At 51.6% G+C, this 21,298-nt stretch overlaps 3 protein-coding genes across 3 annotated transcripts in view; 1 reads left to right on the top strand and 2 right to left on the bottom strand.

The window, feature by feature from the left end:
* Window positions 1-4,170, top strand: part of DOK4 (docking protein 4) — a 15,685-nt gene extending 11,515 nt beyond the window's left edge. Inside the window, exons 3-9 of the mRNA XM_006148426.3 lie at window positions 372-479; window positions 609-723; window positions 1,020-1,139; window positions 1,241-1,430; window positions 2,173-2,311; window positions 2,467-2,590; window positions 2,691-4,170. Coding sequence (XP_006148488.1) covers window positions 372-479; window positions 609-723; window positions 1,020-1,139; window positions 1,241-1,430; window positions 2,173-2,311; window positions 2,467-2,590; window positions 2,691-2,809 — 915 coding nt within the window. The 3' untranslated portion in view covers window positions 2,810-4,170. The remainder of the gene's footprint in view (window positions 1-371; window positions 480-608; window positions 724-1,019; window positions 1,140-1,240; window positions 1,431-2,172; window positions 2,312-2,466; window positions 2,591-2,690) is intronic.
* A 253-nt stretch (window positions 4,171-4,423) lies between these two features.
* Window positions 4,424-13,387, bottom strand: POLR2C (RNA polymerase II subunit C). Its single transcript, XM_006148425.3, has 9 exons — window positions 13,233-13,387; window positions 13,017-13,066; window positions 10,555-10,623; window positions 10,353-10,405; window positions 6,754-6,882; window positions 6,329-6,380; window positions 5,948-6,116; window positions 5,726-5,800; window positions 4,424-5,104 (listed from the first exon to the last, which is right to left on the bottom strand). Exons 1-9 carry the CDS (start codon window positions 13,316-13,318, stop codon window positions 4,960-4,962), a joined length of 828 nt encoding a protein of 275 aa, XP_006148487.2. The 5' UTR covers window positions 13,319-13,387; the 3' UTR covers window positions 4,424-4,959.
* Window positions 13,388-15,110: 1,723 nt separating this feature from the next.
* COQ9 (coenzyme Q9) overlaps window positions 15,111-21,298 on the bottom strand; it is a gene marked incomplete at its 5' end in the record, with an annotated part of 20,243 nt that continues 14,055 nt past the window's right edge. Inside the window, 6 exon segments of the mRNA XM_006148475.2 lie at window positions 15,111-15,773; window positions 16,812-16,865; window positions 17,200-17,355; window positions 18,587-18,691; window positions 20,159-20,243; window positions 20,515-20,657. Of these exon segments, the coding sequence (XP_006148537.2) occupies window positions 15,738-15,773; window positions 16,812-16,865; window positions 17,200-17,355; window positions 18,587-18,691; window positions 20,159-20,243; window positions 20,515-20,657 (579 nt within the window).

The raw sequence follows: 21,298 nt of genomic DNA, 5'->3' as shown, positions 1-21,298 counted from the left end.
TTTGGAGAGGTTTTTGCTATAGGGCGCGTGCACTCGCCAGACAGAGAGAGACATAGAAACAGAAAGTGAGAAATCAATCACCCCCCCGGGGGGGATGGTCACGCCGCAATCCCTTCTCCATTCTCCTCTTGGGATCTTGGGCACGCACGCACACGCGCCTGGCGTGAGTTTTAAGCCACCGGGTCCAGGACGCGAACCGCGGTCAACTATGTGGGAGTCCAGCGACAAAGCCATTATGCTAACTGCTGGTTCCCGCCGGTGTGAGTTTAAGCCACCAGGTCAGGGACTCGAACCATGGGTCAATTACATGGGAGTTCAGCAACATAGCCATTATGCTAACTGCTGGTCCCTCCTATCATCTTGCTCCACAGATCTACCGGAGGTGCTGGCTGGTGTTCCGGAAATCCTCCAGCAAAGGGCCCCAGAGGCTGGAGAAGTATCCAGATGAGAAATCAGTGTGCCTTCGAGGCTGCCCCAAGGTTAGGGGGCAGCAAAGATGATTTGCTGAGTCCTGAGGGCCAACGGCACCTTCCTGAGGGTGGCAGAGCTGTGGGGGATACAGAGGAAGGTGCTCTGGCCTGGCTAACTCCCTGTGGTTGCTGTCCTAGGTGACTGAAATCAGTAATGTCAAGTGTGTCACCCGGCTCCCCAAGGAGACCAAGAGGCAGGCGGTAGCCATCATATTCACTGATGACTCGGCGCGTACCTTCACCTGTGATTCGGGTGAGGTGCTGGGGCTGCAGGCCGCTACCTGGCCTTCTCTGGGCTGGTCTTAGTCAGTGGTCCAGCCAGGAGGAGGCAGGCTGGGGCCAACCCTGGCTGGAGATGGTGATGGTGATGTGTGGGTGGGGTGTGCGTGCCTTTGACGGAGCAGGTGCCCAGGGTTGAGGTGAGGCAGGCGAGCAGAATCCACTAGCCTTGCCCTCCCTGCCTGGCGGGATGGGACCCCTCAGAGGAAGCAGGTGGGGTGGGCTGCTGGGAACCCTGAGTGGCAGATGACAAGGTGGCGTTTTCTTCAGAGCTGGAGGCGGAGGAGTGGTACAAGACACTGTCTGTGGAGTGTCTGGGGTCCCGGCTCAACGACATCAGTCTGGGAGAGCCTGACCTCCTGGCCCCAGGGGTGCAGTGTGAGCAGACAGGTGAGGCCTGGCTCTGTCCCTGGGGTGGGAGTGGAGAGGAGGGGGAGAGGAGGAGGAAGATGAGGATGAGGTCTCGGCCTCTCTGTCCTTCCCTCCTCCAGACCGCTTCAACGTCTTCCTGCTGCCTTGCCCCAACCTGGACGTGTACGGCGAGTGCAAACTGCAGATCACCCACGAGAACATCTACCTCTGGGACACGCACAACCCCCGCGTGAAGCTCGTCTCGTGGCCTCTCTGCTCACTGCGCCGCTACGGCCGGGATGCCACACGCTTTACCTTCGAGGCTGGCCGGTAGGGTCCTCTCGCCTCCCCGCCTGTCCCTTCACGGCCAGGGTGGTGGCCACCCTGTGCTGTTAGGCAGTATAGAGCAATACAAAGGGGAATGTGACAGTCCCATGTCCAGGCTAAGAACTTACCTGTAACAGGCAGCTCTGTTGCTATTGTTTACCAAGTCAGACGGCCTGGGCCCACATGCTGGCTGGCCCTGATTATGAACCTGAGTCTCGCTGTCCTACCTGTCAAAAAGGATCATGGAAGTACCCAGCCTCACCGAGTTATGCTGAGATTGGGTATCCCCTCGCCTGAACTCTGTAACCTTGCCTAAATTCTGGGTAACCCTGTATGTGACTTTAGCTGAGTGACTTAGCTTCTCTGTGCCTTAGTTTCCCCATCTGTGAACTGGTTTGAGGAAATACACAATGAGTAAACTACTGGGTTGCTGGAAAAGTCAAGGCATATTTTTCTGCTTTTCTTTGCAAAAATGCATCATGACTTTTCTGACGACACAGTATTAGTACACAGACCGGGTTGGTGGGGGGAGAAGGTCGAATGGGCTGACTTGGACCGCATGTAGACCACCGCCTGGCACATAGGCCACGCTCGGCACACTTGAACTTGTGGACAGTCACCAAGACCACAGCCCTGCCTGTTCCCAGACGGCAGCTACCGCTCACGCAGAAGAGCTCGGTCAAGCACGTACATGTGTGGGCTGGGGGTCCTTACTACCTTGCCCTCATGCCACCTGTGTCCCCAGGATGTGTGATGCTGGGGAAGGGCTCTACACCTTCCAGACACAGGAGGGGGAACAGATCTACCAGCGGGTCCACAGCGCCACCTTGGCCATCGCCGAGCAGCACAAGCGGGTCCTGCTGGAAATGGAGAAGAACGTGAGGGTAAGGCAATGGCGTCGGCCTGAGTGCCAGGGGTCTGCGGGCTAAGTCTCTGGCTAGCACGTACAGCAGAGGCAGGCAGGGGCTTGGGCTGGCGGTTCAGGGATGACATTAGCCGCTGCCCAAGTTAACTCGACAGACCCTTCTCTCACTCACAGCTGCTGAACAAGGGCACGGAACACTACTCGTACCCCTGCACGCCCACGACCATGCTTCCCCGTAGCGCCTACTGGCACCACATCACGGGCTCCCAGAACATCGCCGAATCCTCCAGCTTTGCCGGTGAGTGGCTGCTGTGCCCCATGCCCCGTGGAGGACGAGGCCTGCTAAGCAGGAATCTTTTGACCTGGATCTGAGTCTGAGCCTGCTTCTGTGCCCACAGGTGAGGGGTATGGGGCAGCCCAGGCCAGCTCAGAAACGGACCTCCTCAACAGATTCATCCTGCTAAAGCCAAAGTCCACCCCGGGGGAGAGCAGCGAGGCCAAGACCCCATCACAATGACAGCAGGTCTGGCGTGCACCGATGACTGCAGAGGGCTGCCTGTTGCAGGGCTGACTGCAGCGTACTAAGGACAGCCTCGAAGGGCTGTTGGCCAGGAGCCCGCAGTGGAGCAAGCCGTACCCCCCCTTGCCCCAAAGGGTGAGGCTGGACCAAGGCAAAGGGCTGGCCACAGCACCTGAGCATGTGTGAGGGGCTGGAGCTACCCTGGGACTGTATACTGTTAATGATTTTAATATATATGGCTTACAACATATTCTATATTACTGAGATTCCCCCCACCCCCCCTGCCGACACATACACATTTTTTTAACCCCACGGTCAGGCCACGGCCAAGGCTACTTGAGTACGAGGGCAGCTGTTTCCCTGTCCTCCATCGTCCAGCCTCCTGCTGTCAGGACCTGCTCAAGCTGCCAGGGCTAGCGGAGGGGACAATCAGAATTCAAGGCTGGCACTCCGACTGCTGGCAGCCCAGGGGCCGAGACACCAGGTGGCTTTGCAGTTCCTCCTGGCCTTGAGTGGCACAGGAAGGATCCGAACTTCCATAGTGCCACTTGGCAGCCTCCCACTTGGGAATTTTAAGCAGAGGTGACATCTGGTTGCCGCCTCAGGTGAAAATCTGGTTTTAAAATGTAATTTCTGCACAGGCTCCTTCCTGCTTAGGAGGCTGAGAAGATGCCCTCGGGCGGGGGTACTGATTACCTCAGTCAGGTGGAGGATGGCTGGAGTGCGTGCCTGTCCAGGGCCAGGCCAGGAGGGAAGGCCAGGCAGGACTGCCCTAGCACCCTGCCACCCCTGCCCAGGGGTGGATGCTGCCCAGCAGAGGGAGGCCCTCCGCCCTGTGTGGCCACCCTCTGGCCAGCCAAAGGCACTCAGAAACCAAGACCTTCCCATTTCCTCCTCCCCACATGGTGCTGAGGCTCCCTGCTGAAATGCAATTAAAGCAATTGATTTTCTAGTGCTGGTATTTATTGACTACCGTGCAGAAGGGCTATCTTTCTATTCACATCAAACCTTTGGTTGCGTGGTTTTCTTGTTTTTTGTTTTTTTAAAAAATACTTTAGGTCTCTGATTTGTGGGAATAGACCTTGTAAATAACCACTATTCAAGTTGTGGCAGGAGATGACAAAGCAAGAGGCCCCTCCCAAAGGAACCCAAGAGCCAGGGGGGTGGCACAGCCAGCTCAGCCCTGAATGTGACTCGGGGAATGAGCAGAGGGTTCCGCTAGCCTGGATGGGGGAGCTGGGGTCTGAAGACCTTGGGGAGGGAAGCAGAGCTGGCTGGCTCAGCTGGTGGCACGATGACGCATGAAGGAGGTTATGTTGTGCTCTTTATTGCCAAAAATAAAAACTTTTAAAAAGACAGCTATTGTCAATCAATAAATATCCCTTCCTTTCTGTACTGGATCTCTGGTTTCCTCCAGGCTGCCTGATTAACACTTTGGATGTGCTCTACCTGGAGACGGAGCTAAGTGGTCAGAGCCAGAAACCTCATGAAGGAGAAACCACTGATGTGGGAGGGCCTCCCACCCCTCCTATTCTGGTCCCCCCCACACCCTGTGCCGCTGAATTACTCGATTATAGACTGCTGGCCGTGAAGGACTTCATAACCAATGGATAGAGAATGAAACAGCATATTTATTTGTGGGGGAAGAGGACAGCCACGCTCCAATGCTATTCCCAAAGGGCTACTTTGGGATACCTGGGAATTGAAGTACCAGTAGGCTGGCCCGGGGGAAGGGACTAGAAGGATTTGTAAGCAGTATGAAAGTCCTGGCACTCCCATCTGTGAAAGCCCTTCCTTTTGGATAGAAAGGGTTTAAAGTACAGAGCTGAATGATCAGGAGAGAAATCCCACTCAGTGGTTCTCGACAGGGAAGCAGTATGCCCCCTACAGGCATGTCAAACGGTGGAAGGGATGTCCTAGTTCTGGGGAGCACTACTGGCTCACAGCAGGCAGAGCCAGGGGTGCTCCAGGAAAACCTGTGCTCGTGTCAGCGGCATCCCTAGTGGCCTGTGACCCCTGCCGGTTGGAACTGGTGGCCTGCAGAGATGCCTGAGTAACAGCCATCTATTGCCCCGGCACGGGGGGAGTTCCTAGAGACTACAATCCCACTGGCCGGAGTCCCCGCTGCTGAACACAGGCGAGTGCAGCTAGTTAATCGTTAGGACGTCGCTCTGGATCTCATGGCTCAGTTGAGTCTGTAAGTCACTCAGCTTCTTCTTCAATCCCGAGAGGGCCGAGAGGACAATGGTTTCTGGGCGCAGAGAACCACAGGACTCCACATTGTAGTAAAACCTAAGAGGAGAGTCTGATGAGAGCCCTCCAGGGCAAGCTGCTGGCCCAAGCTTTGGCCATGGGCCCCTTCCTCCTCCTGCACGTAACTCCATTCTGGCAGGTACCTGACCTTGCCCAGGATGGTCTCCTTTCTCCTAACACCTCTTACACAGAGTGGTCCCAACCACTCTGCAGGACTTCAAGGAGACACCATTTCCCTCGAAAAGGTTACTGTGGAAATTCTGAGGCAATTCCAGGTGTCCCGCACTGAGCCGAGTAGGGATCTGAGTATTCTACACTCAAGAGACACTGCAGGATCACATAAGCAGTGACCATGTGCTCCAGCCCCTTCATGCTCCTCACGGGAGGACCCGAGTCAGTTTCTATCCCTTGCTGGACCTCTTCTTGGGGGTAGAAATCAGAATACAGACAGTGGGTAACTGGTGGGCCCCTTTCTCAGAGTGACCAAAACAGGGACGATGACTGGGCCCAGACATGCGCATATCTGAGTTTTACTTCAGCAGTTCGAGTCCCTCCTCAGTTCAGTCCCTTGCGAGAACTGGAATGGGAGGGACAGGGACTGCCTGACTCAGCTTGTGCACTCTTACACACCATACCTTCTGGGCCAGACTGGGATCTTACCTCTCTGGCTTGCCGTTGGGGTCATAGGGAGCCTGGGACTCGTCCTCATCCAGCTCTGAGTACTCGCTCTTTGGCCTGAGGTCAAACACAGGTCAGAGTTGCCACTGTTGCTTTCAGGACACTTAAGTTCATGGACAGCCAGCCCCACATCGGTCATCAATGACCTATTCCACCACTCCCCCACACCCCAAATGGCTGCCTTCACTCCAGATGGAAACATACCATTCCTCGGGCTTGGGGTACACTGTGTGCCTCAGCGCATTGTCTGGATCATATTCGAAAGCTACCCCTGCAGTAGGGTTCCACTTGGCATGTTCCTTGCCGAAGCCCTTTTTGGCATAGGCCCTCAGTCTCAGCTCCTGGCCCTTTCTCAGCTTGACTATGAGGATGTCTGCAGGGAGGGGTGGGAGTCAATCAGGGGCTGGGAGAGGCATGGAACTCCGAATTCTGATTGGGAGGGCCGCGAGAAGACCACATACATCTGGGTCCCGGGCCAATGCACCAGGAGCCCAGGCAGCACAAGCAGCTGTGCCTGGCTTCTGCCTCCCTCTGGCCCACATAGCAACAGTCACGAAGATGCCCGCACTCTCTCAAGCCCCTTACCGTCCTGCTCCACGTAGTCATTGGGGTCATTATCTCGGTTCCGTGATGTCACCTGCAGGGAGCCCAAACGCAGGCATTAATTAACTGCTCGTCTCCCATCTCCTGTTACCTCCAAATCACAATCTCAATCAACTGCGAGGGGTGCCTCCTGGGCCTCCAACCCCACTTGATGGTGCAATGATGCCTTCTCACTCAAAACAACTCAGCAGCCTTTTTAAGGGTTCTTGGGTGACACAGGGCACAAGGCACCAGTGATGCTTCTACCCAAGAAGATTCCAAAATCAGCACTTCTCTGCACTGGGTTAAGGCACAGGGTAACAAGGAAGGTCAACGTGTTTTAAGGACTCCTGTCCAGTATGGCCCACTTGGAGCTGGAAAGAGAAGAGCAGAAGCCCTGGGTCGGGAAGAGGCTCTCAGACACCGACCGGAATGACTCGGGGGCTGTTGGAGATGAGGTCTCGAGATGTGACATGACGGGTCTGGTCTTCATTGCACCGTACGTCGAGGGTGAACTCCACCGAGCACTCAGGGCAGAACTCTTCACACGTGCAGTCCTGAGGCAGGAAGAGAAGCAGGAGTGAGTCTATGGAGATGGAGAATCCTGATTGGCTCCCTGCTGCTAGTCCTAGTTCTTTAAGAGTCTCTGTAAGAAAGGGTGGATCACAGTCTCCAGGTTCTTGTGGGCTGTGACAATCTGGTACACCAACTCATAGTAACCATCTGCTCAAGTTCAGAGACAACTGAGACACACATGGGTACCGACATCTCCTTCCCGTCCCCACCAGCTGCCAGGCCACCACTGGGGGATGCACTGCTGATGCCTCACTCTGGCCCTGAGCGTACTCCTGCTTCCTCAGAGAGCCAAGGCTAGTAGCTAGGGAGAGGATGATGAGCTCACACTCCTTCTGCAGCTTCTTATGAACCAAATGGACCAGCTGGGACTGTAACTACCATTTAAAAAAAAATCCTGGGAATAATAGAAAAAAGTACCTTCCAAGTTCTAGACTACGGCCTTTTCTTTTTTTCTTTTTCTTTGCTATAGGGCACGTACAACTCATCAGAAGGAGACCAGAGAGACAGAAAGCAAGAAACCACCTCCCACGGGAGATGGCCATGCCGCAATTTCTTCTCTTCCATTCTCCTCTTGGGATCTTGGGCACGCATGCACACATGCCTGGCGTGAGTTTAAGCCACTGAGTCCGAGACTCAAACCACAGTCGACTACATGGGAGTCCAGTGACATAACCACTATGTCATCTACTGGTCCCCCTTTTCATGTTTTTACAGGTGGTTCAGTCTCAAGGGTCTAAGTTGCCTTCCCATCTCACCTTGTGTGACTATAGACTATCCAGGGGTGGCTAGCTATTGTGTTCTCCCTCAGTCTCTCACAGACATCAAAAGTATACTAGTTCTCTCACTGGTGTGGTGAGAAACAGTTTGCATGCCACCACTCTAGTAATTCTCTCTAGCCTGAAGTTAAACTGCAGCAGCTAGTCCCTAACATGGGGATAGGTTGTGTCAAGAGTCAGTGGCCTAAAGAGTGGCAGAATGGGGCCAGCCCATGATGTGGTAGTTAAGGTGGCTGGATCCCACAGGCTGACTATGCGGTTCAAGTCCTGGACTTCATGGCTTAAAAAACACAGGACACGTGTGTGTGTGTACCTATCCCTAGCGGGGGTGATTTCTCACTTTCCCTCCCTCTCTCTACATCTCTCTCTCTCCAGCAAGCACAAGCACCCTAGAGCAAAAATTGGGGAAAAAAAAAAAAAAGAAAGAAAGAAAGAAAGAAAGAAAGAAAGAAAGATGGCCTGATGGTTACACAACAGGATCCCACACATCCAATCATGCTTTCTGAGTAGCAGACCCAGCAGCTCATGTGCCCAAAATCCCAAAAGGAGGGAGAAATGGAGAAGGGACTGCGGCATGACTATGCCTCATAGGGGATGCTGTCTTGCTTTTTTTCTCTCTGTGTCTCTCCTTGGTGAGTACATGAGTCTTTTGATTCCTTTTTTTTTTGAGAGGTTTTTGCTACAAGGCACATGCGCTCACCAGAAAGACAGACAGAGACAGTGAGACAGAAAGCGAGAAATCATCTCCCCCAGGGGGGATGGCCATGCCACAATCCCTTCTCCATTCTCCTCTCAGGATTTTGGGCACACATGCACACGGTGCCCTGCATGAGTTTAAGTCGCTGGGTCCAGGACTTGAACCTCGGTTGACTACATGGGAGTCCAGCGACATAGCCATTATGCCAACTGCTGGTCTCAAGCCTTTTGATTCTTATAATGGAAGATAAAGATATGAAAAGGTCTTCAAGCTAAAAAAAAAAGTATATTAAAAAGGAGAGGAGTTGTGGACCAGCAGATGGTGTGGTGGTTGAGGTGCTGGACTCTCACATAGCAGACTAGGGTTTGGACCTGGCTGCTTGCTTTCTTACTTTCCTTCTCTCTTTTTTTTTTTAAAAAAGAATTATTTTATTTATCTTTATTTATTTATTTAAATTTGACCAGAGAGGGACAAAGTGAGAGAGAGTGAGTGAGAGAGGGGGAAAGTGAGAAAGTAAGCTGCCAGGTCTGGAACTCAAACTGCAGTCAGCCATGTGGGAGTCCAGCACCTTAACCACCACTCCACCTGTCAGCACCTCGTCTCTTTACCTCTGGTGAGTGTACATGCCTGATAGTAAATAATAATAAAATACTTTTTTTAAAAAAGGAGAGGAGTCTACTTGAAATGAAGGGACTAAAGAACTATAGATCATAAACCCACCAACAAAAACCGATAAAGGGTATGTGGGGGACAGCCAGAAAATGTAAATATGCACTGAATACAGACATTCATTATCTATGTTAATGCTAATTATCTCAGGCATGGTAAGTGTGGTTGTGTAAAAAAATACCAATATTCTTAGAAGACTGCACTCTGAAGTATAAGAGTGCCAGCTGATACTTCCCAATAGTTCAGGAAAAGAAATTACATAAATAATACAGCAAATGTAGCAAAATGTTTACAATTATTAAGTGTGAGTCAAAAGTAAATGGGTAGTTATTATTCTGTTTTCAACTTTCCTGTAGATTTGCAGAAAAATTAAGCAAAATAGAGAGAGAGGAGGGCAGCCAGCCCCGTAGCCTAGTGGTTAAGAGATCTGGATCCTACATGGCTAACTGTAGCTCAAGTCCCAGCCACAGTGCTTGAAAAACACAGTAGGTACTTATGTGTATGCATGTGCGCCCCAAACCCCAACAGGATGGAAAAATGGAGGTGGGATTGTGGCATGACCATGCCCCACTGAGGGGAGTGCTTTCTCCTTCTCTGCCTCTGGTGAAAACTTAAAGAAAAAAAAAAGGACAGGACCAGCAGATGGCATAATGGTTGTGTTGCTGGACTCTCACGTGGTCAGCCATGGTTCAAGTCTTGGACCCGGAGGCTTGAAACTCACACCAGGCACATGTGCGTGTGTGCCCAAAATCCTGAGAGAAAAATGGAGAAGGGAGGTGATTTCTGGTTTTCTATCTCTGTCTTTTTGGTGGGTACAAGTGACCCGTAGCAAAAATCTCTAAGAAAAAGGAAGGCATTATCTTTGTTTACTAAATACTAGGAAAAAAAAATTAACAAGGAATTGCTAGGTCCTAGAGTATGCATAACTAAGATATGGCCAATTGTGTACGACTGTCCCCACTAGTATCTGTAATGTTTGTTTTATAGCCCTAGATTTTGTTTTTAAGAAATAAAACATGGGGACCAGCAGTTGGCATAATGGCTATGTTGCTGGGCGCTCATGTAGTCAACCACGGTTCGAGCCCCAGACCTTGTGGCTTAAATGCACGCCAGGCGCGTGCACGCATTCAGTGGATACCCACCTGTCTCCCGTGTGACGACTCCCTGACGCCCTGTGACCCTAATCAATCTAAAGCCCTATCAGAACCAGGGACAAGGCCAACCTCGAGCTCTAGGCAGCATCTCTACATTGTCTTCTAAAGTGCCCCCACACTCCCATGCCCCAACAGCAGCCAATTCTGCAGCCTACCCGGGAATACTGCAGCTTGTCGACAATGTCGTCACTAGTGAGGGGGATTAAGCCTGTAAGACATAGAGAAGCACTTTAAAGAAGGCCAAAAGCCAACCCAAGATGAGAACTCAGAGAGAACCCCTTGGAGGATGGCAGGAAGCCTCTTCCTCTGCCACCAGGCTCAGAACTATCCCTCTCACCTTCCCAGGTCAGCACTCACCAAGTCTATGAGCAATGAACTCATCGTGAAGGACTGAGGAATTGGCATCAATCTGGACCCAGTCGATGGCTACAAATGAAGGAAACAGACATGCAATTTAGCCACCAAATTCATCTTATAATTCTTAAGACAGAAATCACTCACTGCTGACTAAACTGCAGAGGCCGGGTTCAGGCTTCCTGAGACTCTGATTTTATAGTATTTGACTGGGGCCCAGGAATCTGCATTTTAACAAGAACCATATAAACACCCCCCCCCCCCGGCCACACACACACACACACACCTGCCTGCCCAGGTGAATTTAATGCAAGGGGCTCCTTGTACCGTACACCGACTTAGGGGAATACTACACAGGTGAGAATGTTTCTTTGAGCTGAAAAGTTCCACGAGAAGCACTTATATCTGCTACCTGGGCCAACATCAAATCTAAAGCCACAAACCATTTGGACACCTAAAAGTTAGGGCAAACCTCACAGAACAACACAGACTTATGCCTCACCTCTCATTTTATGAAATGGATCACCCAATTTAGCACTTTAATGTCACTCACTCAACATATGTATACTGAATTCCTTTAACGGGCACAGCATGTGAGATATAAACCCTGACCCCTGCCAGTAAGGAGCTGGTAAAGGGTAAGGGCTGTTTTCCCACACACTTGTCTTAAGTACACGTTTTTTCTTTCATAAATGACATCAGCACATGAATAGATAGAACAAAGGGCATTAGCACCCGACTGTCTGACTGCCGGATGAGGGGAGTGGACACGAGGAACAGAAGGCAGACGAGGCCTAGACACAGCCATGCCCCATCTGCTTTGTGCTGCTATCTTCCATGGTTTCCTCAACCCAAGCCAGGGAAGGTCCATGACACACACGCTTCAGTATTTTTTGTTGTTGTTGTTAAGCTTTCTGTAGTGTGTGTGTGCTTGTCAGAGAAAGACAGAGAAAGGGAAAGTGAGAAACCATTCCTGGGGAAATGGCCACGCCACAATCCCTTCTCCCCTACTCTCTTTTTGAAATTTTGGGCGGGCACACATAAGCACCCAGTGTGATTCTCAAGCTGGTGAGATTCTCAAGCCTCCAGGTCTAGGACTTGAACCACAAAGCTGGCCATGTGGGATCCAGCACCTTAACCTCTACATCACCTGCTGAGCCAGCTCTGCAGCCTTTTTATTCCCCCAGGTGCAACCTCTGGCCAGTCCTTTCCTTTCCCTGTACAGATTAAAATCCTGAGACTCCTGAAAACCAAGCCTTGCCTGCCCTCCATGCTACAGGTGTGATCACTCCCTCCTTTGAACTCCACCCTTACAAAACTCTGCATAGTCTTCCCTTAAGCCATAAAACGTGTTTATGTTTTTGCCTTGTGTAATATTTGTGTATGTCTTGTCTCTACCTCATGTTTCAAGAATTCCTTTGAGGAGGGTCTTGAGATGTCTTTGTATCCTAGAGTGGATGCTCAGTATTACTTGCAGAACTGAATTTGTGAAAAAAGTGGCATATAGACTCAGAATGTCAGGGCTGCATCATGAAGCACAACTTTCCCATTTTACTCATGAGCTGGGGCTCAGAGGCATAAACTCACTAGGCAGGAGGAGGACAGCACTCCAGGATGTCCTAAAGCAACGGGGAGAAGGGATGAAACAACAATGTTCTCGTTCACTAATCATTTGGTCTTAACAGATGCAACAGCTATGACTTATATGTCTTTTGCCTAATTCAAACCCTCGAGCCGACTCTCAGAAAACACTTGCATTTTACACAAGTACTGGCAGTGCATAAAACATCTGGGGCAGACTCAGCCTCCTCCAAGCGCCAATTACACTGTACTATGCCCTTCCTGAGCTACTGAGCCAAGTCCACCCCGCATTAGCGTGGGCTCTGGATTCATCTTACCCCTGCAACTTCACTACGAGTGCCATCAACAGTGTGGACGCCTTGATCTACACAGCTTTGCATTCTTGGCACTGACAGGCTCCATAAGGAACAGATTTACAAAAACCCGAAATGACATCTACCAGTATTAAACACTAAATGCAAGGCACTTAAGGCAGATTAGCTCACTGCATCCTTGCGATTCCCCCTGGTAAATCTCATCAATGTCTGAACATTACAGATGAGGAAACTGCAGTTCACAAAAGTTTAGTAACCTGCTCAAGTTTCACAGAGACTACAAATGGAAACGGCATAATGTGAACCACGTGAGCGCACTACTGAATCCTTACTCCTCAGCAATGCCTACGTTAAGGACGGGCATAAGCGACCCGTGGGAACAGGGGCGTGGCCAAGAGAGTCCCATGGGTGGTCACCGCGTCTGATCAAGTCTACGGACCTGCAGCTTTCTCTGCATCCCCCACCTCCAGCCAGAACCAAGAACTGAAGGCAGGAGGCCAAGGTGTGCGGGAAAGGTGTTAAGGGGACTGGAACTTGTGGTGTGGCATCGAGGAGGCGGGGCTCGCTTACCTATTATGGGAACCTCAGCGATGAAGACTCTCCGAATAGAATTGGCCACCCTGAAGGATGGAAAACCAAGCGGTGTGAGGGCTCCGCAGCCTCCACCGGCCGGCCACACGTCCCACGTCCCTAAAGCCAGAGCCCAAGCACAGGGGCAGCTCTGGAAGGACACCACCCCCACCCCCGGCTCCGGCCTCCGGGCGCCCCACAGTCGCCAGCCCTTACGCCAGGTCCGTATTCTCGATGATGAACTTGACGTTCTCGTCCGTGAGCTCCGTAATCCGCACGGTGGGCTGGTTGGCGTACGGCATCTCGCCCCAAGGCCCGCCGGCCTCCCTCCCGCGTCCGCCCCGCTGCGCCTGCGCCGCCGCCTCACCGGAAGTCGGGTAGCTTGGCTCTAGCCGCTTCCGTGGAAACGCGCTGGCAGCGCCACCTGCTGCTCGGAGGCCGGGACAGCCCCACCTAAGCACGCACCAGTTCTCCCACCTAGGAGGGTAATTGGGCACCACATGCATACCGCCTTGACCCAACAATAACACTTCTAAGCGTTCATACTGCAGAAGTACTTCCAGTTGCAATAAAAAAATACTTGCACAGGGGCTAGCAGGTGGCGTGGCAGTTAAGGCGTTGGACTACCACATGGTTGATGGTGGTTTGAGTCCCAGACCTGGTGGCTTGCTTTCTCACTTCTCTCTCTCTGATCAAATAAAAAAATAATAATAACAAGTAAAATTAAATAAATAATTCTAAAAAAAGATACATGTACAGGGAGGTCCGTTGCAGTACTGTCAGTAATGGCAAAAGATAAAACACATTGGCTGACAGAAACCTGGTTACATACATACATATAAGAAAACACAAAGCCCTTAAAAGAGTGAAGTAAATTTGTACATCTATGGAGAAAACAAAAGTATATTTTCACAATGCATATACACTTTAGCGAAGAACACTTGAATGATGCTTTTCCCTTTACACCCTCAAGTCTGGATCATGAACTTCTGGAAGCTGCAGGAAGATTCAGTACCCTTTACCTGAACATAGTACTCCATAAGCCACAGTTCTTGTGATTGTGGGTTGGGTGGGTGCTCTCCACCTGTATGTCCTCGTTGCCTGGCACCATACACCACATCAGGCATACGATCGATAGACCAGCCCAGTGAGGTCTAGTGGGCCTCAGGAAAGCAGCAGCTGCCCATAGAGAAAAGGCTATCAGTCAAGCAGCACAGTCCATGGCATACTGAACTGCGGTGCTGGAAGCCACACGGACAACTATGGTTTGGGAAACCCTGAAAACATGCTGGGCATGCACACAGGCACCTGAGATCCTGATCCTAAGGAACTGGAAATCAATGAGGATAATTTTTTTCTCTCATGCATACAGAGGTACTCTATCATTAAAAAAAAAAGAAAAAAGAAAAGAAAAAAGAAAAAGGACCTAAAATAGAAGTTGGCAGGGACTGCTTTAGAGGGTAGAAGACAGTAACTAGAGGATTAAGACAACTTTGCCTTAGCAAGCAGTGACACCTCTCCATGAGTCAGAGGAGGGGCACAGCCTTTATTCCGCAGCCGGTGACTTCAGTAAAATCTGCAATTGTCTGAGTGAGATGGATGCTATGTAGGGTAAGAGAGAGAATGCAGTGGAGTTCAGAATAGTTACTGCAGGAACTTGACGGGGTATCAAGAGATACAAAGAATTTGGAGAGGTGCGGACAACCCACTGGGAGGCCAAGAAGAGATCTGAGACCGATTATCTCCTGACTCCTCCCATCAATATTTAGCTGATGAAGGCAAGAGAGAGCCAAGTGGATGACAAGGCTAACCAGATGTGCAGAGTGCAGAGGCTGAGAAAATGACTAAAGCTAAGGAATGTATCCCTCTGAAATGGCTAAGGACAGGCAAGGGCAGCCAAGGGGCGAATGGTCTGGGGAAGGCCCCTAGAAGCCCCATTTTACAGAGATACAAATTGCTGTATTTACCCAGCAGTTATCAGGGCCAGAACTCAGTTCTCCCAGCTGCTAGCCTCAAGCCTCTCCCAATACACTGCTGCCTCCTCCTGGGGCCTTGGATACCCATCTTGTCTATATGGAAAGAACACAAGAGGAAACTGATTCAAACATATTTATTCATTGTTTTTACAGGCTCTAAATGCACTAATAATTCTGCAATATGTACTAGTGTGATGTGACCCCAGGCCCGGAGTCAGCCCTCTGGCAGGCTGCGCATCACCGCCCAGCAGACACCTGTCTCAGGTGAGGCAGCTCTCCAGGGTGATCCCAGGAGCAGCCTCCGAGGACACCCAGAGGGAAGAGGCTCCAAGGACCGCCTGTGTGTGCCCATGCCTGTGCTGTGCTGGGGATGAGCTGCCACCTTGTGGTGGCTTCGGACCTTAACTCTGGGAGCCCTAGAGCATTTCTAGGAAAGATAAATGGATCCAGGTGCCCGAGACCATGACAGGGATGTGCTGGGTTTCTGTGAATGTTTGGATGAGTCCCACTTTTCAGTCATACAGCTGCGATGCAGAAAGGCACCAGGAGGATTGGCTTGGTATCAGAAATGGAGGAGCAGTCCAATCCCGGAACAGGACAGTATCGTCAAGTGCCTTGAGGTTTCCCAGCGGCTGTGGCAGTTCTCGTGAACACCCTGCTACGTGGATGGCGCTTCGTATTTCTCAAAGCCCTTTCAGTCTCTCCACTCACTTCCTTCCAGGCACCTGAGCTTACACCTTTCTTCTCACCGGCGCTGGTTCAGACCTGTTAGGTTCTTGAGCTGGTACAGAGATGAAAACAGAAAGCGTGGTGAGGACCTGCGCTGCCTCCAAAGCTCCAACGGGAAAGATCAGGGTTTACAAGGTGGCATTTGTGGCTATGATACAGCACAATGACACACAAGGTCCTGGGAGTCAGTATTTCTTCTTCTTTCTTTTTTTTCCGAAGAGGTTTTTGCTATAGGGCGCGTGCACTCACCAGAAAGACAGAGAGAGACAGAGAGACAGGAAGCAAGAAATCGTCCCTCAGGGGAAGAGGGGATGGCCACACCGCAATTCTTTCTCCTCCACTCTCCTCTTGAGATCTTGGGTACACATGCATGTGTGCCCAGTGTGAGTTTAAACCACCAGGTCCAGGACTCAAAGTGCAGTCGACTCCATGGGAGTCCAGTGACATAGCGGCGCTGGTTCAGACCTGTTAGGTTCTTGAGCTGGTACAGAGATGAAAACAGAAAGCGTGGTGAGGACCTGCGCTGCCTCCAAAGCTCCAACGGGAAAGATCAGGGTTTACAAGGTGGCATTTGTGGCTATGATACAGCACAATGACACACAAGGTCCTGGGAGTCAGTATTTCTTCTTCTTTCTTTTTTTTCCGAAGAGGTTTTTGCTATAGGGCGCGTGCACTCACCAGAAAGACAGAGAGAGACAGAGAGACAGGAAGCAAGAAATCGTCCCTCAGGGGAAGAGGGGATGGCCACACCGCAATTCTTTCTCCTCCACTCTCCTCTTGAGATCTTGGGTACGCATGCATGTGTGCCCAGTGTGAGTTTAAACCACCAGGTCCAGGACTCAAAGTGCAGTCGACTCCATGGGAGTCCAGTGACATAGCCATTATGCCAACTGCTGGTCCCGAGTCAGCAATATTTCTTGATGCCAGTAAAAATAATGAAAAGGTGGGCTATTTGGTACCCAGACATTGGGGCTGAACTAGTCTTATCATTTGCCTTAAGGCAATAAAACTTTGTGTGTGACACATGCTGTAAAGTACCCCAGGGCTGGGCAGAACAGGGCTAGGGAGGAGGGAGCTGGGCCATACTTACCGTCACCGCTGCCCCCATGAGCCCCTGCACTAAGGCCTCTCCAGTGGACTTCACCTAGAAAGGATTGAGTTGGAGTCAGGTTCCCTTAAGCCCTCAGCACGAGTGCACAGGTCAGACAGATGGGACAAATCAGAAGCCCTATGTGCCCCCATGGGTGGAGTTAAGAGGGCCTTGTGTGCTGGAGGAAGCAGTATGAACGACACAGTCACAAATGGGCAAAGCATGGCCCTTAGAGCAGGACTGGCACGATGAACCAGTCTCCTGAGAAGGACCTCAAGACTGTCAGCCGAGGCCAGAAGAGAGCAAGAGACCAACCGGGTGGCCAGCTAGGGCCCAAGGAAGACAGGTGTGCTTACTGAGGCAGGGTCCCAAACTAGCTCCCGACTACCTGCTTGGCAGTGTGGCCCATGTTCATTGCGTCGTTAATCCGGTTTTCCAGGAAACGCCAAGTGTCTTCAAAGTCTGGGGAGGAGTCCTGCATCATCACCAGCTCGGTCGTATTGTAGATGCCAGCCAGCACGGCTCGGCGGGTGTACCAGTTAAACTGTGAAGAAGCCCCCGGGGAAGGGTCATTACTGCTGTGTGCTAGGGGCAGCCTGGGGTAGTTCTGACTCAAGGCTACAGGGACTCCTGGGCTTCCTCTGAGTTCTTCATTCCCGCAGACACATATGGCCCTCTGCACAATACTGTCCCAAACTTGGCTGGGCATCAGAAACCTGGGGGATTAAAAATACCACCTCAAGCCCGACCTCTTAGGTTAGAGTCAGTGGGTCTGAAGTGTCAGGATTTGAGGTGTCTGGTACCCAGCCCAGTGGATCTGGCTACATCCAGTCCATTGGGGAACTGCTGGAGAGAGATTGAGTCTGAGGACGGCTGAGTGCTGGGGAGGCTCTGTGATCGGCCAGTTCTGGCCAGTCCTCAGCGTGCTCCTCAGCAAAGGGAGGGCGGAGACAGGATCACGGACTGCTGTGTGCATTATCTGGACAAAACCGAGAGTGCAAGTCCCTCAGCAACTTCTGACTGTCCTGGAAAACTACTCTTCAGACGACAGTCAGCTGCCCGGTGTTTTATTCCTTTCATTTCTTTGCTCCCTAATTTCATTTTCCTAGCATCTCCGCTGGTGGTACAGTCCCACATGGGGGGAGTTTATTAAAGCACTTTGTTATGACTGTGGTGGGCGTAGCCCTGTGCTTCCTCATCCTGGATTCCATGAAGTACTATCACATTTTAATTTCTTTAATGAAGGTATACTTTTTTTTTTTTTAAATAATTTCCTATCAGAAATATGAGAGCATTAACAAGTTAGATTCTCTCCTGGTGCTTGTTTAAAGGAGTTCATTAATCTCTTGGCAAAGCAGGCCGAGATGGGCTGGCAAGGGAGTTTCTTTTTAAAGCAATGAGTGTCTCCATGGCATTGTTTTCCCCAAACCCAGTCTCAGGAAAGACACACTCTGGGGAGTTCTCTGCAGAATCTGTATCTAAGGAGAGGGAGGGGAAATGGCTACAAAGCGGTGCCCAATCGCAAGGGCCCATGATGCCTGTCACCACCGTAGCTCAGAGGAAATAATCACTGGCTTGTGGCTCCAATGCTGGTCCCCAAATGCACCTGACCTAGACCCACCGTGGCATGCTGAGGGACCTTCCTCATACATCAGATGGGAATGACACTGCAGGCCCCCTGAAGAGACTGATGATCAAGGACATTTCACCACCACCTTGCAGAAACGCTTAGGCCGAGTTTCCCAGTGCCCCAGGGGCCTGCAGGAAGCACTCACGTCAGTGGACTGGTCCCCGGCGTAGTGCCACATGTCATCCACCATGCTGGTGAGCAGGTTCAGGCTGGGCGGGATGTTGTGAGGGAGCATGAGGATGCTGAGGGCCTGGGGGGAGAGAGCAGAGGTGCTGCACTTCACGGGGGAGGTTGGATCTCACCTCTCCACTGAAGGACGGCAGGGCGCCGCCCAGCTCTGGTCCTCTGGAAACCACCGTCTCTGCCCACCCGTGTGAGCTCCTGACAGCCAATAACCCTGACTACAGCTGATGGGGGCCAGGGGCACCTTCCTGTCCTACACCAGCCAAGTCAGAGTCTCTCAGCCTCTAAAACTGGGAATGCAGACAGCCAGAGGGACTAGACTGGTCTCTTTAATAAGAGTACCGAGAGCAGGGACAGGAAAGGGCACACTATTCTGTCATGGAGAGGAAGAGAGCGAGCTAGGAGGGGAGTCCGTGGGTGTCCAGGACCCAATTCCAGGCCCCTCTCGGGGCCCAGCAGCACCCCTGCCCTGATGCAGCACTGCAGCTGCACATTCAATCCTCTCTGCTTTTTTTGTTTTTGTTTTTTTTCCTTAACTCAGTTGATTTCTGTTTTCTGAAACCAAAAATCCCTCATCTAGTACAACTGATGGTTCAAACATGGAAGACACTGGCTCCTCCTGCCCTACCAGGACAAGGTCTTGTCACTTGACTCTAAAATCCATTGGCTGTGCCTTCTGGAGAGACGTTCTGGCTGGCTGGAAAGTTTGCTCCTAGTAGAGGAGCCCAGTAGGAAACCGGAGCTGCATTAGGAAGGAGTGTGAGGAATGCAACCAACATGGCACTCCTACTGCTCTGCTCTGCTCACGAGGGACAGTGGGCAGGGCCAGCGGTCTGAAAACCAAGTGCGGCGAGTGTCAGCGGGGCACTGCACTCCCTCCGCTCCCTCCACACCTGGCCTGGCTTTGAGACAGGTGTGCGACAGACATTCAACTGTCTGTCAACAAGTAACCGAAACTCCAGCTCCATAGTCTTCCAGCTGGGCGGAGGACACCAGATGATCTGAGGCCCTCTCACTGCTGAGGAGCTCTGACTCGACACCACTTTGTCACTGAGAGAATGATCGGCTGTGACAGGCTTTGAAACAGAGAAAAAAATGAAGCTTCAGGGGGGAAAAGAGTCCTAGGGATGAATATGCCAGTCCCCAAGGATCACAATGACAAGCAGACAGGAAGCCCCAGTCTGTGACATTGTAACACTACAGCTGGGACCGCACGAAGATGCCCGTCACATCTCTGGCTGTTCTAACCTCGTGGAATCCCCCTCATCGGCGACCTGGCAGCACTCAGGCCAGGAGTCCACCCGGGACAACACCAGGGCCACTCACATTTGCATGCAGAGGGCTCTCTCAGAGTTATGGTCTGGCATTCCCTGGTCTGAAACACAGCTCTACCAGGAGTACTGAGTATTCCTGGGTGTACGAAGGTTAATGAGCTAATTTGTGAACAGTGCGCATAGTCCCTCTGAGCGGAAGGTACAGAGAATTATAAATGCTAATATTCCTGTGCTTTGGGGCCTGGACAGGGACTCTGTACCCGAGGCCAGTGCTCGATGTACGGGATCAGCATCCTCAGTCTGGTTTCCACTGCATCTCGCAGGAACTGGTCTGTCTTCTTCTTCCTGGAAGATGGAAAAGAAAACTGTGTGTCTCTGGGTCAAAGGCAGGGGCTCCTTGCTACACTGCTTACTGAGCCCCGAGGGAAGAGGGCCCTCTGCTGGCTGACAAAAGCTGTCAGACAGGCTGCTGGGTTTAGTCCCAGCAAAGCAGCAGGACAGCTCCACGACACTCTCTTTTGGCTCTGCTTGGATTGGTCTCCTGGGGCCAGCTGGGACGGGGGCTGAGTCCCCCCTCCTCAGCCACCACTCTGAACCACCATGCCATAGGACTTACTCGGCCTGGCCCAGCTGCACCAGCTTCTGCTGCTCTTCCAACACACGGGTGAGCTGGGCATTGCACTGGGTCACAAAATGCAGTATCAGCTCACTGCCGTCACTCCCGAACATGCTGGCTGAGGCACTGGAGAGACCCAGAGACTACGAAGGGGAGAGTGAAGACAGAGGTGGGTGGGCGGGCGTGTGGACATTGCTGCCTGCTCATCACCAGGGCCTCTTCTAGCAAGAGCAGCCTGGCTTCTAGGGGATCATCCTGATCCCCACCTGGATCCATACAACGTAGATGAAGCTGGGGAAGCTGATGCCCACCAGTCAGTCCCTCCACATCCCATCAAGGCCCTCGGTGTGTGTGCAGAGCACACAGGCCCAGTGAGATTTTGGAGCCACCAAGTATAAGACTTGAACTGTAAAGTTGGTCATATGAGATCTAACCATCTTTAACCTCCATGCCATCCGCTGGCCTTTGGGCCAACTATGAAGCTATTGTTTCTCAGCTCCAGACCTGCCCTGCTACACTCAGTTTGCAATGGCTATTTGCTCTTGTACTTCACCCTCACCTTGTTTCTGTGTTCTTCCTACAGGTGTTCGGTTATGCTCAGACTCTCATGCCTTTTCCTCTGCCTGTATACCTTAGTTCTCTCCCTTCCACCCTTCACAGCTGAATGCCCTCCACTTCCTCACCTTCTGCTCATGTGCCAACCCACTCCCACTGGCTTCTGACCTGGCACTCCACCACATGGCTGCTGCTATGGTAACCACTGTCTAGTTGCTGTATTCACTCT

This window comes from Tupaia chinensis, unplaced genomic scaffold (genome assembly GCF_000334495.1).
Source record: "Tupaia chinensis unplaced genomic scaffold, TupChi_1.0 Scaffold000235_1, whole genome shotgun sequence".
NCBI lineage: Eukaryota > Metazoa > Chordata > Mammalia > Scandentia > Tupaiidae > Tupaia > Tupaia belangeri.
Note: the sequence above shows the minus strand (reverse complement) of the source record. Positions and strands in the feature narration are given on the sequence as shown.